General features: G+C 44.6%; 1 protein-coding gene across 44 annotated transcripts in view; it reads right to left on the reverse strand.

Moving 5' to 3' along the window:
• The window catches only part of ANK3 (ankyrin 3), a 218,221-nt gene that overhangs the window by 63,787 nt on the left and 137,944 nt on the right, over positions 1 to 16,490 (reverse strand). For 24 of the 44 annotated variants that reach the window (XM_033148853.1, XM_033148859.1, XM_033148863.1 and 21 more), the window contains 2 exons: positions 3,772 to 3,895; positions 1,476 to 1,487 (listed from right to left, as the gene is read on the reverse strand). In XM_033148853.1, coding sequence (XP_033004744.1) covers positions 1,476 to 1,487; positions 3,772 to 3,895 — 136 coding nt within the window. The remainder of the gene's footprint in view (positions 1 to 1,475; positions 1,488 to 3,771; positions 3,896 to 16,490) is intronic. The other 20 variants (XM_033148877.1, XM_033148870.1, XM_033148861.1 and 17 more) reach the window with 1 other exon arrangement.

The following is a 16,490-nucleotide window of genomic DNA, read 5'->3' on the forward strand; positions in this document are numbered from 1 at the left end:
TCCCAGGTCCATTATTCTCCACAAAAACGACAGCAGGTTCCAATGGTGCACAAATTACGGTGATCTAGATAAAGTGTGCATGCACACGAAAGCTCATACCAAGAACAAACTTAGTTGGTCTCTAAGGTGCTACTGGAAGGAATTTTTATTTTTTATTTTGTTTTATAAAAAGGAAATTAACACTCTATACGAATGATTATTATCTGAGAGGTGGGCATTCTGCACAGTTCATTTTGTGGCTGAGTAGAATAATAATAATATAATAATAATTTATTATTTATACCCAGCCACTCTGGGAGGCTTCCAATCTAGTGTTAAAAACAATACAGCATTAAATATTAAAAACTTCCCTAAACAGGGCTGCCTTCAGATAAAGATAGGATAGCTGCTTATTTCCTTGACATCTGATGGGAGGGCGTTCCACAGGGCAGGCACCACTACCGAGAAGGTCCTCTGTCTGGTTCCCTGTAACCTCACTTCTCACAATGAGGGAACCGCCAGAAGGACCTTGGAGCTGGACCTCAATGTCTGGGCTGAATGATTGGGGTGGAGACGCTCCTTCAGGTATACAGGTTGCTTGTGGCTGCCTCTTCTGCCTGACTCACTGTAAGTTAGGTTGGCCATAAAAACAGTACACAAAAAGTGCAGAAGAAATGCACTGGATTTATCACAGGTCTCCCATGCTTCGTTACAAACTATCTAAATGGCTTTTGTCAAGGCATCATTCTCTCAACTTCCCCATCAGCAATATTGGGATAATGGTACTGGATTAATTTACAAGGCTGTTCTGAGGATTACTAAAATGAAGTATGGAAAGAACTTTGAACACTTGAAATCTGCTAAATGAATACTGATCTAGATCATTTCCTGCCTTTGTTCCTTCTCTGGGAGTTTAGAGGAAAACAATTTGAATGTACTGAGACCCAGGAAAATGTTGAGTCTATGTGTCACGCACATTAACCCTGGAAGCTACATGGAGCATATGTTAGAAAACATGCCAGCATTCAGACATGCTTACTGTTGCAACTGAAAAGAAAGAAAAATGTCAAAGAAAATAATTGCATCCAGCAAAACAAAAATGCTTTTAAACTAGGTTGTTTTTTTTAACAACAGTATATACCTTCAACAGCTTACGACATGCACTTTGCACTTCTTAATAATTTCCCCCCAAGATTCCACCCCAGTATATATTGCATTTAGAACATTTCTCCTGGTGCTCAGCTCCACCAACTTCAACCTGGGCCCTGGGTCTTTAAAAACATTCATCTTTCCCTCCCCCATCATCTTTTCTCCCCCTTCAAAACATGTATTCAATGAAATCAGGTCATATTATTACGTTGGCAGTAACCAAAATAGCATGATCTAACATGGGACACAACAGAAAAAGTCACATCACATCACAATGCTGAGTAAAAATAAATAAATGATGAATGGCAAAAGCTGAGAAATGTCACAAGGGTGCCATGCTTTCTTACCTGACCTTAGGACTATTTTTAAAGAAATGTACAGGGAGGGGAGGGGGAAATAAGGAGAGATAGAAAGCAAAGAATCAGACAGTGGAAAAAGCACAATGCCATGGCTGGATGACTTAAGACATTCAATGTGGTTCGTTCTGTTATGTTACACTCAGAAATATACGCGGGTGTTTGGCTATATTTAATGGGTTATAGGAGTGGCTTTCAAACTGTATTCTAGGGGATCCCAAGTTCCCTCTGGTTCTTTTGCTCATTAAGAAGATCAGCAATGGCTGAGACGCTTTTGTGGAACACATTCCCCCCCCCAACCCTCCCCCTTACTATTGGGAGATGCTGTAGGTCAGCATTAGAGCACAAGCTTTGCATTCAGGAAGTCACAAGGTTGGAACTTCGACATCTTAATTTAAAAGGCAACAGCTGGCAATAAGAAAGACCTCTTCATGAGATGCCTGTCAGTCCAGAAAGATGGGCTATGAGGACAAATTGCACATCTTGGTATGTTCCTTTGCAATGCACAGTGGCAACAGGGGTGGTTGGTTGGTTTGCTTGTTTTTATTCCAGGGTACACACTTTTATTCCAGGGTACACATGTGGGGTGGCAGGTATGCAAGGAAGTGTGCATTCTAGAACATGATCTGGAATTATCTGCAATGTACAGAGGTTCTGTGGCAGATTAAATCGATGTGGAAAGTTCCCCAAAAAGTAGTGAATTTCAATACCATTGTTTGATATGGAATGTTTTGGGGGTTTTTTAAAATTCCAATTCTTAACACACTTAAGCCCATCTAACCTAGGAAAGTCAATCTGGGGTCTACAGTGCATAGATGCGTTTGGATATCAGTTCGCTTCATCTGAGTGTAACACACATGTAATATATTGCAGATGTAAACATGAGCTACATAGTGAGAAATAATGGTACTGTTAAATCAGAAGTATGCAACTTTTTAAGGTTTTATTGAGGAGTCAAAGATGATCAAAGTACACTCAGGATTTCTGATCTCTAGGAAACAGTTACCGGTACTATGATGTGCTAACATCCCATTAATATCTGACGGATATGTAGGTCTGCGGAGCTGTCACTGATTCACTAGGTACTACAGTACTTAGTAGATTACTACTAAGAGTCATTTGTTGAAACCACAGTATGCAGTTCACAGAATAAGTACACTGAATTCTATGTTATTTGGGCAACTAAACATAGATGACTAAAATTCAACATAGTACTGTTTAATGGCTATTCTTCATACATAATCCAAAAGAAAGTTGATTAAATGACCAAGGGTTTTATAGGCAAAGCAACAGAATACAGTACAAAATTAGGGTGCATGCTTCTGTACTCAATGCAGTCACAACAATCAAGACTGAAAGATGCAAGCATCCAAGTTTTACCTTGTGGGAGGTGCCACTCCCTGTTAGACAATGGAAGAACTTTTTACAACAGATCATTAAGCTATAGGAAAAAGTCCTCAGGGCTCAGGCTTGTGAGGTTTAATTATTAGCTTCAAAATAATTCAACTGTCAGTAAACAGGCTGCTAATCCACAACCATGAAAATAATCTCTTGAGTTGCTTGTGGTGCCTTGTTTGTTTTAGATGCTAGGCAAGGCCAGATATCTGAACCAGAAATTCCCAATAATATGAATGATTGAATGTCTCAAAGTGCAAAGATAGCAATCACTCATGTAAAAAACTTGTGACCTATTTTACTCCCTTGCAAGAAAACTGCTCCTTCCTTTGGTAACAAAACACTGCAAAGGATTTAAGGCAGCAATTAGCAAACAGATTTAAACTTTTTTATTATTATTCTCCATCTGCACCTTTTGGAAAAGTGAAGTAATTGGATTAGCCAAACAACCATCTTTCATTTTTTTTCTGGCATGAATCTATGTCATTTTCATTCTTGAAAGAAAATTAGTGTCAGTAAGTATTATAATCAAATTATTCAACAAAAGCCTCCCCCCCCCTCTTTCTTGGCTACATGTTCGTTGTGGACTAATGGTCTGGCTCATAGATAGAGGCTTCCAGCTGTTTCCAAAGGAACACTTCTGACATATCTAGAGCATGAGCAGATACCAGAAGAAGAAGAAAACATGAAGAATTAATCTGCTTTCAACTATTGCCATAACAAAGCCATCACAGAGGGCAGAGAGAAGCATGAAACTAAATAACAGATGCATGTTTGAATGACAGAGTAATCAGGCAGCCAAATTATGGAACTTTGCTTCATTTCTCCAGTGATAAAATGCACTGCGTGGGTGTATATATTATATTGAATATGAGAAGAACATGCTGAATACCTGGCAGATCGGGCTCCTAGGCTGAAGCCCATGTATCCTTCTGCAGGCAGAGAATCATCTCCCAGCTCTTTTAGATCCTGCGGCCCAAGATACTTGTCCGTATCTCCTGTCATTGCATCTTCACCTGCCAGCACAAAAGCAGGATGAAATCAGAAGCTACACACAGCCAAAGGAAATGCCTGCTGTCCTTCAGTATGGTTGCTAGAAAGTGAACTCAGTGCATCCCCTGTATTATAAATGCCAACTATCTGTTATCTGCACAACTTTTGGTTTGTTTGTTTTTTTTTAAAAAGGAGAGAAAGAAAAACCCTTTAAGGTGTTAATATATATGTAGGCACAAAGAATGACATTTATCCCTGTAAATCCAGTAGTTTAGCAGGTTATATCAGGTGTGATGCTAGTCCAATCACTCTAACAGCCTCAGACAGACAGAAGTAACTTGAATGAGAGGCATTCCTTAGCATGTTAACACCCTGTGCTAAAAACACACACAAAAAAACGGATTTTGTGGGAAGACGCTAAGATGAACAACCCCACCCCTCTGAAATGGCCCACTGGCTCATCCCATTACTATAGATTCCACTCCCTCTATATTACCCTTTCACCTTTTCAAGATGGCATCTGAGGCAAAACAAACAAGAAGTCCCTCAAAGGCCTGGATTCGGCCTAATTGCATCCAGTTGCTGATCCCTAATCTAAAGCTTTTTTCAGTGAAACTTCTCATATATCCCTCCCCCACCCACCTCCAAAGACCCACAAAAAACCTCACATTTCACCCTTTTGGTTCAAAAACATTCATTTGCTACTCACATTTATACTTTTATTAGCTTTATAGCTGAATTATGTGTGTGTAGGGGGGGCGGATCTTCATTACTGTAAAGACAAGGGTGGGGCAGATTCTGGTCCAGGTCTGCTGCTACAACTTGACTATTCTGACAATTGGCCATTTATCTATTGTCAGCAGCAGAGCCGTCTCATCCATAGAAGCCGGTGGCGCGGTGCGCCAGGGCGCTGGGCGCCCCAGGGGCGCCCCCGCGAGCCCGCCGGCATACCGGGCTCCTCCTCCCCAACCCGCCCCCGCCCCCACGGGCAGGCGGGCACTCGCGCGCCGGCGGGCGGGCTGTAAGCCGCCCGCCCTCGCCTCCCAGAGCCCCAGCTGGAGCGCTGGAGCGGCGCGGGGCTTTGCGCGACCTTCCAGCACTCCAGCTGGGGCTCTGGGAGGCGAGGGCGGCCGGCTCGCGCTCCCGCGTGCAGCCGGCCGCCCGCCCAATGCAGCGCGAGCTGCCCAGCAGCGCCGCGCCGTCCAGCTGCGCGCGGAGCGCGTGCTGCGCGGGAGCGCGAGCCGGCCGCCCTCGCCTCCCATCCCGGAAGCGCTGGAAGGGCGCGCAGAGCCCCGCGCCGCTCCAGCGCCACGCCCCTCACCCCCCGCTCGCCCACCCCCTCCCAAGGGGCGGCAAGCGCGGGAGGGAGGCGGCGGAGAGGCGGCATGGCGGGGGCGCCGGAGGGATAGCCGCGCCAGGGCGGCAGATCCCCTTAAGACGGCTCTGGTCAGCAGCTTGCAAAGCCCTGACTAAGAGACAAATATTGCCCACCCAGTAGACACACAATCTGTATTAGACAGATGGGAATGTAATGGGAAAGAAGCCAAAGACCAAACCTGTGGCTATTCAAACACTACCACTTTGTGGTTCCGGTTCCTGAATTTGACCCAACAACTAAATTTCAGGGAATTCCAGTGATGTTTAATTTCATTCAGTATTATTCTTTTTTAAAGAAGGGTAAATGTCTCTTTACACATGCCTGCTGTGCTCCCATTAGCACAATATCATGGAGGTTGTGGTCTCTAGACTGTATAAAGACCACAGCACAGTGCAGCCCATCTTTAACCATGGCTAAGGGAGCAAGGTGTGAGACCACCTGCTTGTTCCTCCTGCCCTCCCAGCTCTCTGGCTCAAATCCCCCTTCTCACAAGCTTTTAAAGCATACCAGCATTGTCCTTAAGCATAACTAAGGTTAACCAGAGTTCTCCATTAACCAGGGTTCTGAAACCAGATTCAGATCCTGGTTGGGCTCAGTACCAACATAACTCTTAACCATGGCTAAGGCCTGTGCGTGGAGGCAGAGTTCATGCGCCTTCTCACCAGCTCCTATGTGTACTCCTATGTGTAACCATGTTTAAGAGATTAATGGTACTGCGCCGTAGTCTTACTTGGTGTATGAAAGTCCTTCTTGCAAAAACAGCATGAATGATTTAAAAACATTGGGAGAATCGGCACATGTTTCAGAGCGGCCAACAGAATTTTCAGTTTAGGATCAGGAAATATAATATTCAACTTGAATTTAACCTGTGGAGGTACAGGTAAGTCAAGGCTTAAGGGGTTTAGGAAAGACTTCATATTTTAAAATAGTGGGGGAGAGGGATCCATGTATAAATGAAAATATAATAAGCAACAAAAGCGTCACACGACTACAAACACACCTCTTACTAAGGATTAATTAAGAGAACACCTTTCCCAGTAAAATAAATTTCAAATGGTCTCCATGCCACAGAACTTCTGGGAAGGATATGGTCTTGCAACATGCAGAGCCAAAGTCACTTTCCTTCCAGCTGTGGAGTTCCAATTTTGCAATCACTGCTTTGCTGTGCTAACCAAAGAATGTGGCTGAGAAACCTGTGGCCCTCCAGATGCTGCTGAAACCCATCAATCCTAGCCAGCATGGCCAATGGTCAGGAACGATGGGACCTGTAGCCCAACAACAGCTGGAGGGTCCTGGTGCCTACAAAGAGATAAGGAATACACGGGCGTTTCCTGCTTCCAAGAAAACGGGGGGCCCCCACAGGGACAGCCCCACCCTGTCCCAGCTATGTGGCGCTGTCATACTCTGTTCTCCGTGCATTCAAACTACACCAGAAGGAATTGCGTGTCGAGACCCCAAAGCCGCCCTCCCAGGAATGAAATAAAAACACCAGGACACAGAATATAAGGTTAATGTGATTGGGTAAAAATTTGGCCACAACTTTATTGGTTACAGCATGTGAGCGGTATTGGCTTAGGCATTGAGTGGACCTGACTATATCTGACTCCTGCCCGCAGAGCAGGAAGTCCAGTAAGGGTAAACCACTGATAAGGGGAGCCCCGTCGATTCAGACCAACTCGAGTTCCCCTTGGGTTCCAATGGGGTCGTGGCATGGCCCTAGCCCCGCCCCGGGCTTCGGACAAGATCCCACACCCCCGGATTCCTTTAACGGACCACCCTTAAGCTTGGAGGGGCAGGCGATGGCCAGGCCTCCCCTCCCCCAACATTAGGTCACTCAATGCCTAACCGCCACCTTACAAAGTTGTGACGATTGCTAAGTGGTAGGCGAAAACCAAATGGCCCAGCCAATCTGCCAAGTGGAAAAATTCCTACCAGGCCCCCGACAAGGGCAGGCGACCAACCGAAGTCCAAAGCAAGGCCATAGGGTGAAACCTGCCTACAGGGAAGGGAGGGAGGGTGGGAGATCTGAGGAAGCGAGCCGAAAGGAGGTCTCTCGGCTCGCGCCTCTCCTTTTGAAAGAGAGCCCCAGGCCACGCCCCCAGCCGGCTGATTGGCCGGTTGCCTGCTGACGTGGCCAGGGACTCCTCCGAGCAGCGAGGGACAAAGTCCCCCGCCCACAGGAAGTGTGGAGAGCGGCTCTGTGGTCCACCGCAACTCCTCCCCACGCGGAGGTGGAGCGGATTTCTACTCACACACCAGTGTATTGCGCATGGCGTTTCAAAAGGCAAGTGTAACTCTTTCTAGTGAAATCTGAATGTGCAGACTTCAGGTGATGTGCAACAGCAGGATTTGCCTAGTCAGACCCACAGTTCCCTCCGCAACTTCCTTCAACAGGTGGAGGGGATGTGTGTATGAACTCTACTAGTTCCCTCTTCCAGTGCAATGCCCCCAATCTATTAAACCTTCATGTAAAGAAGCCAGTAGCGTACAGAGAGCAGAGTGTGACATTTCTGTGTGTTTGCCAAAGAGATGGCTGGTGATGGATTGCGAGGCTTAGGAGGCAATATTAGATGGAGGCATGAGTGTGTTTTAAAAAGTTGGGGGGGGGGGAACCTAACAGACAGTGTTTAGAAAATATGAAAACATTATATGTTAATATTCCACAGTTCTTCCTTGTAAACTGAGTCCTCTAGGTTTAGATGTAACCATTGCATATCCCACATGTGTTTTATCATGGGTATAGGGGCATAGTAATCCCTTCAATAGTTTAACTCAAAAAATGAAAATATAAAACCTGTACAGTATAATACTTGAATCAATAATAAAACACGTGCTGCATTAACACAAGCTTAGATAAGAGCTACTTTGACAACTCTGTACTCGTATAAGTAAAGCATTAGTAGTATTTAACAGCAAATAACTCCCCTTGTTGGCTTGATAAAACTCCTTTTATCACAACACTGAAGGTAACAAAAGCTGGCCCTTGAATTCAAAAGTAAAGCAGTGCAGCAACGGGAGGGTTAACGAACAGCAACATACTCCCACCAACTTCACCTTCACCCCATTATGTCACTGTCAGACCTACATTCCAATAGTGGGAAAGATATTATAAAACTGCCCCTTGAGGTTTTCGGGTTCCCTTTCCAACTCCCTTTTCAATTTACAGTACAACAGCTCAATTCTGCATGCAAAAAAATTATCCCTTGTCCTTGCCTTGGATAAATATTTGGATTTCCTAAAAGTTGCACAACTGAAAATAAGCATTTCACAGAGCATTCCTGAAGCAGTATCCGCACCCCCCCCCAATGGTTATGCAGAGTTTAGGTTAACTATTCCCTTGGCTTTGGGGGGGGGGTTATGTTAAAAAGCAAACCACAAACGAGGCCCCACTTTAAATCCACAAATCAGTTCTAAAAATACTCCCTTCAAGCTCTCTGCTGCCTTGTAATTGACCATATAACAGATCGACTTTCTCCCTGCAACCTGGCAACAGAGCAATTATTTTAAGAAACAGTTTTGTAAAAGCTTATAAGTCTTGTCAGGATATTTTCACAAGAGTACACAAAATCGGGGTGGGGGTGGGGGTGGGGAATGAACACCGCAGTAAATACTAAGGTAGAAAAGTCTTACTGTTTTGGAAAGCCATTTTCACCCGCCTGGTCTATAAAACTTTTTTTCCCCCCTGCCTGCCTCTTGATGTTTCCAAGAATTCCTATTAGTCCTATTAGTCCTTAAGCAGCGATTTATAGTTAATCTCCAAACCAGTATAAGAGCCTAATCTCTGTGGGTCATATTCACTTTCCACACACCAGCTGGGCTCTTCTTAACATCTTGATCTCTTCCAGCGCCTGCATTTTATGAAATGTGCGCCTTTGTCCTCTCGAACCTCGCGAAAAAAACAAAAACAAACCCCAAACATCCGAATTTTCTTCCAAATGTGCAACGAAACAAAAGTTGAAAGACGCAGGAATTGACAGCTGCTGTTGGAGGTAAAGATCTCCTTAAAAAGAACATACACAACGCAATCTGCAGAGTCTTCTGAAAACTCCTCTGGCAAGCCTAGTCTAACAGGATGACTGAATGGTGACATACAGACAAGCGCTTGAGTTATTTGTATGTAAATAAGCGCACAGCTTGGGTGTCAGGTTCTCTCTCTCTCTCCCCCCCCCCCGTCCCACTCCCTGTAATTTGATACTAACCGGTCTTGGTTAAACATGCAGGCACTGGGGCAGCCAGAAATCAGGCAAAAGCACATTATGTGTAAGGGAGGGAAGAGGACGGTGCTTTGCTAAAACTGTGTTAGTAAATAACTTCGCAGTTAGACAGGGGCAAGAGAGGAAAGCAGCTTAAGGAAGAGGAGGTGGAGGAGGCGGGTCTGAGCTTTAGGCTCGGAGGAAACGAACCCAGCAGCATTTCTTTCCAGCTGTCTCCAGGTAGGGAGAAATGAAAGGGTTGCTTTTGTCTCCTGAAACCAGGAGTCCGGCGAGTCTCCACCTTCAGCAACAAAGACGGCTATGTGTTTACACCCCGACTGCCAACGGAGGTTGTAAGAGAGGCAACACCCCCACCCCCAACTCTGCGCGCGCACAAGAGTTGCGTTTCTGGCGAGACAGGAGGCCGGTTACTAGGGCTGGTCCTCGTCAATCATTAACACCGGCACCTTTCCCATTTCACGCAGCAATAAAAAGGGAGAGAACACCAATCTGTCAGCGGGACGGAAGCCTCCGGAAGGTGCGCCGTGGTGGCATGGCTGGTTCAGCCAGGGGATTGCAATAGTGCACCTCGCAGACAAAATGCGATACCTGTACTTAACTTCTTTCCCCATGAAGTGTACACGACACATCTGGGACGTCTTGAATCTAGATGGGATGCTGAATGAAGTTGATTTGAAAATGCTACTGATTTTGGCAACTCAGTAGTGGCATACTTGCAACTGGATTTAAGACACAGGCTTTGTATGTGCTAGTGCTTTTTGAAATGTTGGGATTTATTTTATTTTATTTTTTAAAAAAAATATGGATTACTAGCCCACTTCATTCCATAGGTAAAGGTAAAGGGACCCCTAACCATTAGATCCAGTCGTGGCTGACTATGGGGTTGCGGCGCTTATCTCGGTAGTGGCGGCCGCCCTGTGGAACGCCCTCCCATCAGAAGTCAAGGGAATAAACTACTACCTGACATTCAGAAAATACCTGAAGGCAGCCCTGTTTAGGGAAGTTTTTAAACTGTGATATTTTAAATGTATTTTAATGTTTGGTAGAAGCCGCCCAGAGTGGCTGGGGAGACCCAGCCAGATGGGTGGGGTACAAATAAATTATTATTATTATTATTATTATTATTATTATTATTATTATTATTATTATTATTATTACTATTACTGGCCGAGGGAGCCGACGTACAGCTTCCGGGTCATGTGGGCAGTATGACAAAGCCGCTTCTGGCAAACCAGAGCAGCGCACGGAAACGCCATTTACCTTCCCGCTGATGCGGTACCTATTTATTTACTTGCACTTTGACGTGCTTTCGAACTGCTATGTTGGCAGGAGCAGGGACCGAGCAATGGGAGCTCACCCTGTCGCGGGGATTTGAACCGCCGACCTTCTGATCAGCAAGCCCTAGGCTCTGTGGTTTGACCCACAGCGCCACCTGCGTCCATAGCTTGGTATAAATTGCAACACACACACACACACTGTACTTTATATCAAATGTATAGAAGTATGTAAATTAAAGTTTGACCAATCAGAATTGCTTTTAAACACTTGTGGGGGCAGCGACAAGGGTATACAGGTACAGCTCATCTTATGATGATTTTACATACCGTATATACTTGAGTATAAGCCTAGTTTTTCAGCACACTTTTTGTGCTTTAAAAGCTGCCCTCGGCTTATACTCAAGTCAACCATTCCTTAAGAAGTGTACAAGAACGGTGGTTCTTTACTCTCCCCAGGCAGCTTGTTCCATTCCTGAACTGCTCACATAAATGCAAACTTTAGACCCCAGTTAAGGAAGTATTAAAACCCCACAGGTGCTCACTTTCCCTGGCTCCTGCTTAAACAGGACAGGATCCCAGCCTTCTCTGTATAACACAAGGGAACATTGCGCTGTGAGTTAAACCACAGAGCCCTAGGGCTTGCTGATCAGAAGAATGGCGGTTCGAAACCCTGCGACGGGGTGAGCTCCACAGCAGCAAAGGAGGAAGAGGAAGGAGCAGCCCAAAGGGCTGCTTTGGGCTGCTCGTTCCTCCTCTACCACAGTGGCAAAGGTGAACCGGCTTATACTTGAGTCAATAAGCTTTCCCACATTTTTGTAGGGAAATTAGGTGCCTCGGCTTATATTTGGGTCGACTTATACTCGAGTATATACGGTATGTGATCTCAGCTTTATGTGGATCACAGTAAAAAATTTTAAAAAAATAATAGGGGCGGGAGAGCAGGGTGGAAAGCCCAGGAAGGGCCATCTGACATCTTACACAACCTTTCCAGAGCCCGGAAAGCAAGGTGAGGAGGAGTTTAAAAAGCACTTTCCCAAGCAGTAAAACACTGAGGAAAGAGCTTTTTAACCCCCCCCCCCTTGCTTCCCAGACTCTGAGAAGGTCATGAGAATCTTGCAGAGGCCTTGTGTGAACTTTCCAGAGCCTGGTAAGCTAAGTGGGGGGCAACACCTGCACAGCACCAGTTTCACTGAGGTAGGGATGGTCACAGGCCTGTCCTGGGGGTCGTTCTGGCTTTGTGCAATTTTGCTTATATGTGCAACAGCAAGGAACATAAAACACACACACACACACACACACACACACACACACACTGTGTAATATGAGATCTACCTGTATCGTAAACAATACACTGTGCTAATAAAAATGCACAAATTTGTGTCATTCAAGTAGCCAACAGTGAGAACTGAAGAGATCCGCAAGATTTGAACCTGGATTGCAATACATCTTATATTGAAACATCATGAAGCTCAGCCAGTGAGCTCAAGAGAGATGTGCTGGAACTAGCTGCTATCTCTTAGCTGACCTACTTCACTGGATTGTTGTGAGGAGGGGGAAAGGGGGGGGTCTTGCTTGCCCTAAATGGCCTCAGCCTTGTATACCTGGAGTGCCTCTAACCCCCTTGTTCAGCCGGGAAGAAATGAGCACAGAAATGAGGTTAAGGAATCTGTAGAAAGCAAAGTCAATATTAGCAATTACATCGGGCTGTTTGCAGGGTATTGGAGCTCAGTTCTCCCTGAACACATCTCCCCATTCCCCACTCTCCATGTGAATGCGGCTCACCATGGGCATAGCCAGGATTTTTTGGTGGGGGCAGGCCTTTTGTTGGGGGAAGATAGAACCTCAGTTTGCTGTGTATTTTTATTGAGTTAGGGGGGGACAACTGCCCCTCCCTGTCCCCCCTTGGCTGCGCCCATGCAGCTCACTGCTCCACACAGAAGAATAATGAAAAAATGAACAAGATGCTGCTCTCTGAAGTGCTTCTGTGTGGGTGCAGCAGGAATTAAGTGTTCTAATCCCTTTTCTCCTCTTCTGCAAGTACTTGTGGAACAGAACTGGAGGAGCCAAGGAAGGGAAGAAAACGCAATTAGGGCAATGCTCATTCATGTGCCCCCCCACCCCACCTAGAAATGCAAATTTATGCTGCCCAGAGCAGAGTTAAAAATAGAAAGGGAAGAATTAGGCTGTGATCCCACAGGTCTGCTTCACATGCTCCTCTCTCCACACTTTCAGTGTGTGTGGGGGGGGGGGGGTTCTCCAATGCAAAGCACAGAAGCTGCATTTTCATGGTGGAGCTTTGCACATTTCCTCCCTCTGCATGAGACTCAAAAGTGAGGAAGGACAGAGAAAAAACACAAATCAGCCACTGTGTGTTATTCAAGTAATTCAGGGGAGATCCGATGAAATTAATGAATATGACTGAGTTAGGCTCATTGATTTAAACAGATCTACTCTGAAATTATTCAGATACTTTGAATAATGACACCTTGACAAGTTGCAACCTAAAATTAAGTACACACCTGTATACTTGTGCACACCCATCGTGTTTCTTGCTTCAACCTACTGGACAGTTAACAAATGTGGGACATTTTGGGCTATGAAAAGCTTTGCTAAATACTGTTGCAATACTTGGCAAAAAAGAAAGAAAGAAAGAAAAAGAACCTGTTAAAGAGCCGAGGCTTATTTAAAACAAAGGTCTTTTCTTAACATGGTTGGATCTGAATGCAGAAAGGGAGGATGATTGACTGGAATTAAACAAGTAAACAAACCAGTCTGCTTAAGGGATTAATCTGTAAATTGTTTCCTGTTTCCTAAATGTGAAGAAGTTTCACCTCCTGTCTGCGGTTCAGCTGTTAGTATGAATTTGATGAAGCGTTAAATGCTTGGGGAAGGAGATGGGATATCTCCTAATATTTACCACAGGTGCTTTTCTGTTTTGGTAGTGTGACGAGCATGTTGTTTGTGCATGCACTAGCAGTGGGTTGTATCCAATGAAATTGTCCTATTGGCACAATTGCTCCTGCTTGCTTCTCCCTTTTTTATTCCCCAACCCCAAATCTGCTGCAGAGGATTAGGGGAACACCCCTTCCCCAACAGATCTGGGGTGCATATAGCGGGAAGAGAGGGAAGGGAAATTGCACTGCACAAGTGGAAGTCATTGTGCTAATGGGGAGACTTGGTTGGCTACAACCCAGAATGACTACAGGTATGTCTTCTGAACGTCAACACACACACTACCAAAACCGAAGGAATTACATGAACTCCTGAGTGTGGATGTCATTTCACATTTCATCTGTGGAAGAAGTGGGGGACAAGGTTCATGGTGGACATTGCTATCCACAGCTACTAGCCATGAAAGCTATGTCCTACCTCCACTGCCAAACTGGAGCAGTATGCCTCTGAATACCAGTTTCTAGGAATCACAGTTTCTAGGAATTGTGTCCTGCTTGTGTGCTTCCCACAGGCACCTGGCTTGTCGCTGCAATAACATGAGGGACTAGATGGGCCACCTACCTGATTCAGCAGACTCTTCTTATGTTCTCAAGGTTCTCAGAGAGATTTAAATATATCTTGGATATATTCAAATCACATTGTCTAAAAGCGGTGTATTTTTGAGTGCATTTGTTGTAGCTGCTTTATTTGTATACCTCATAATCAACACTGGGTGAAACACTCACGCAGTCACACTTTTTTTTTAAGCAAAGGGATTTGTGCCTGTGGATGCTATGTGAACTCACTGCATGAGCCCATTTAGTTCTTTATCACAACTATCACTAAGCATGTAGAACTGGAGAATTGGTCTGAGATGCATAGGCAGAATCATATATGATATGACCACCTAATTGTGTCCATTGTCTAGGTGGTTTACAATGTATACGAGTACACAAAGCTTGTTGAAAGGCAGGTACAGTGGTACCTTGGTTTATGAACTTAATCTGTTCTGGAAGTTTGTTCTTAAACCAAAGCGTTCTTAAACCAAGGTGTGCTTTCCCATAGCAGCGGGGGACTCAATTTACAAATGGAATACTCAACAGGAACCGAAACATGTTCTTATTCCAAGGCAAAATTCACAAACCAAAACACCTACTTCCGGGTTTGCAGCGTTCCAAGTTGTTCATAAACTAAGCTGTTCTTAAACCAAGATACCACTGTACTGATAAGTGAGTATTGGGATGGGACATGGGACGAGTAAGGGAATGAGCAAGGTGGATCAGGAAAAACTGCAGATCAGGATACAGCAATGTATACACCCATTCCTTAGCAGGACCTTCACCCCAAACTCCTGATTGTGGACTTCTGATAGACGACAAGGGTAAAAGATAAGCCATTTTAAGAAGATCATTGCCTCTTGCCTCTGAACACATGAGCTTAAATTTTAAGTTGGTCTGTGTGGCAATACAATGTAGTGTGCAGTGCAATATATTAGGGCCCTTGGTCGTGCCTCCATGTTCCTCATATGATCCCCTTGATACAAGAGGAGAAACAAGCAAATTGCACAAGACATTTTCTAAGATTGTGGCATTTCATGGATCAACTTACTTATTAAGTAGGGAAATCGCCATAGGACACCTAGTGGATTTCATAACAACCCATAAGAACCACTGACAAATGTATAAGATCTTCTCTACCTTTGTCTGCAGCACATCTGCAGTGATATGTCTGCAGACACAGAGTTTTGGGTTTCTGCCCCAGTAGGGAAAACTATGGGGACTCCCACCATCCTGTCCCACCACTCAACTCCACCATCACCTGTGGAAATGCTTCAGCAGAAACCAGTGAATGATATTTCTGCAGCAACACAGAACAACTTCAGCAAACCTTGACATCAGCAAGCCACCTGTCAACCATTCTCTCTTCTCTTGACATCTATCCTTTCATGGAGTTGTACTGAGGAAAGCAACACATCTAAAACATGCTGGATATTAAAAATGCTACCTGTAAAGAAGGATCATTACCGGTATTTTCCTGATTTAGTTGCAGTCCCAGGTCTCTTTGAGACAGAAACATAAGCATTGCTAGTGTAGCATTCTTGAAGACCCCACTGAAGGGGTCCTAATCCTTATTGTCCACCAGTGAGAGCAGCAGGAAGGCAGCAATGGTTGCTACTGCTCCACAGTTGTTCAATACATTGAAATCAGGACATTAGTTCCTTAGAATGTGGGCAATGTGTGGGCTTTTAAATTGTGTGCTTCAACACTTTGCAGTAGCAAACACCGTCAGTGTAATAATTGCTCAGAGCTCAAGCATTTGCTTCGTAATGTATTTGAATATATAAACAATGTTAAGCTTCACAAAGCATCACATTCAAGGCACCTAATAAATGTAATGAAAACACTATTTTGTCTTCCACCTTCCTCAAGCAGTTGGAAGCTCAGGCAAGACTTTGCATGGTATGCTTCCTTTGGAGAGGAGAGCAGCAGAAGCCGAATATTTATAACAATCTTATTTTAAAAACTGCAGACTGAGAAGGTATTGTAGGAGTGTGGAAGCAAGAACATGGACAGGTAAGTACTAGTCCCTAAGCAGCATCCGTCCATCACTCCAAAACCTCAAATCAACCTGCTTCTTCCACCTTGCAAGTATATGCAACTCAAAGTATATTTCAAGGTGGATGTGAATAAACAGCAGTCAAATTATCAATTTACCAAGAACCTCTGGCCTATTGCTAATTAAAAAGCATGACATAGAGAAGGACATCTTTTTATAAGAGAGAGATATGTTTGTAAGAATATACATCAATACACTACTA

The sequence above is a fragment of the Lacerta agilis genome, chromosome 5 (assembly GCF_009819535.1).
Source record: "Lacerta agilis isolate rLacAgi1 chromosome 5, rLacAgi1.pri, whole genome shotgun sequence".
NCBI lineage: Eukaryota > Metazoa > Chordata > Lepidosauria > Squamata > Lacertidae > Lacerta > Lacerta agilis.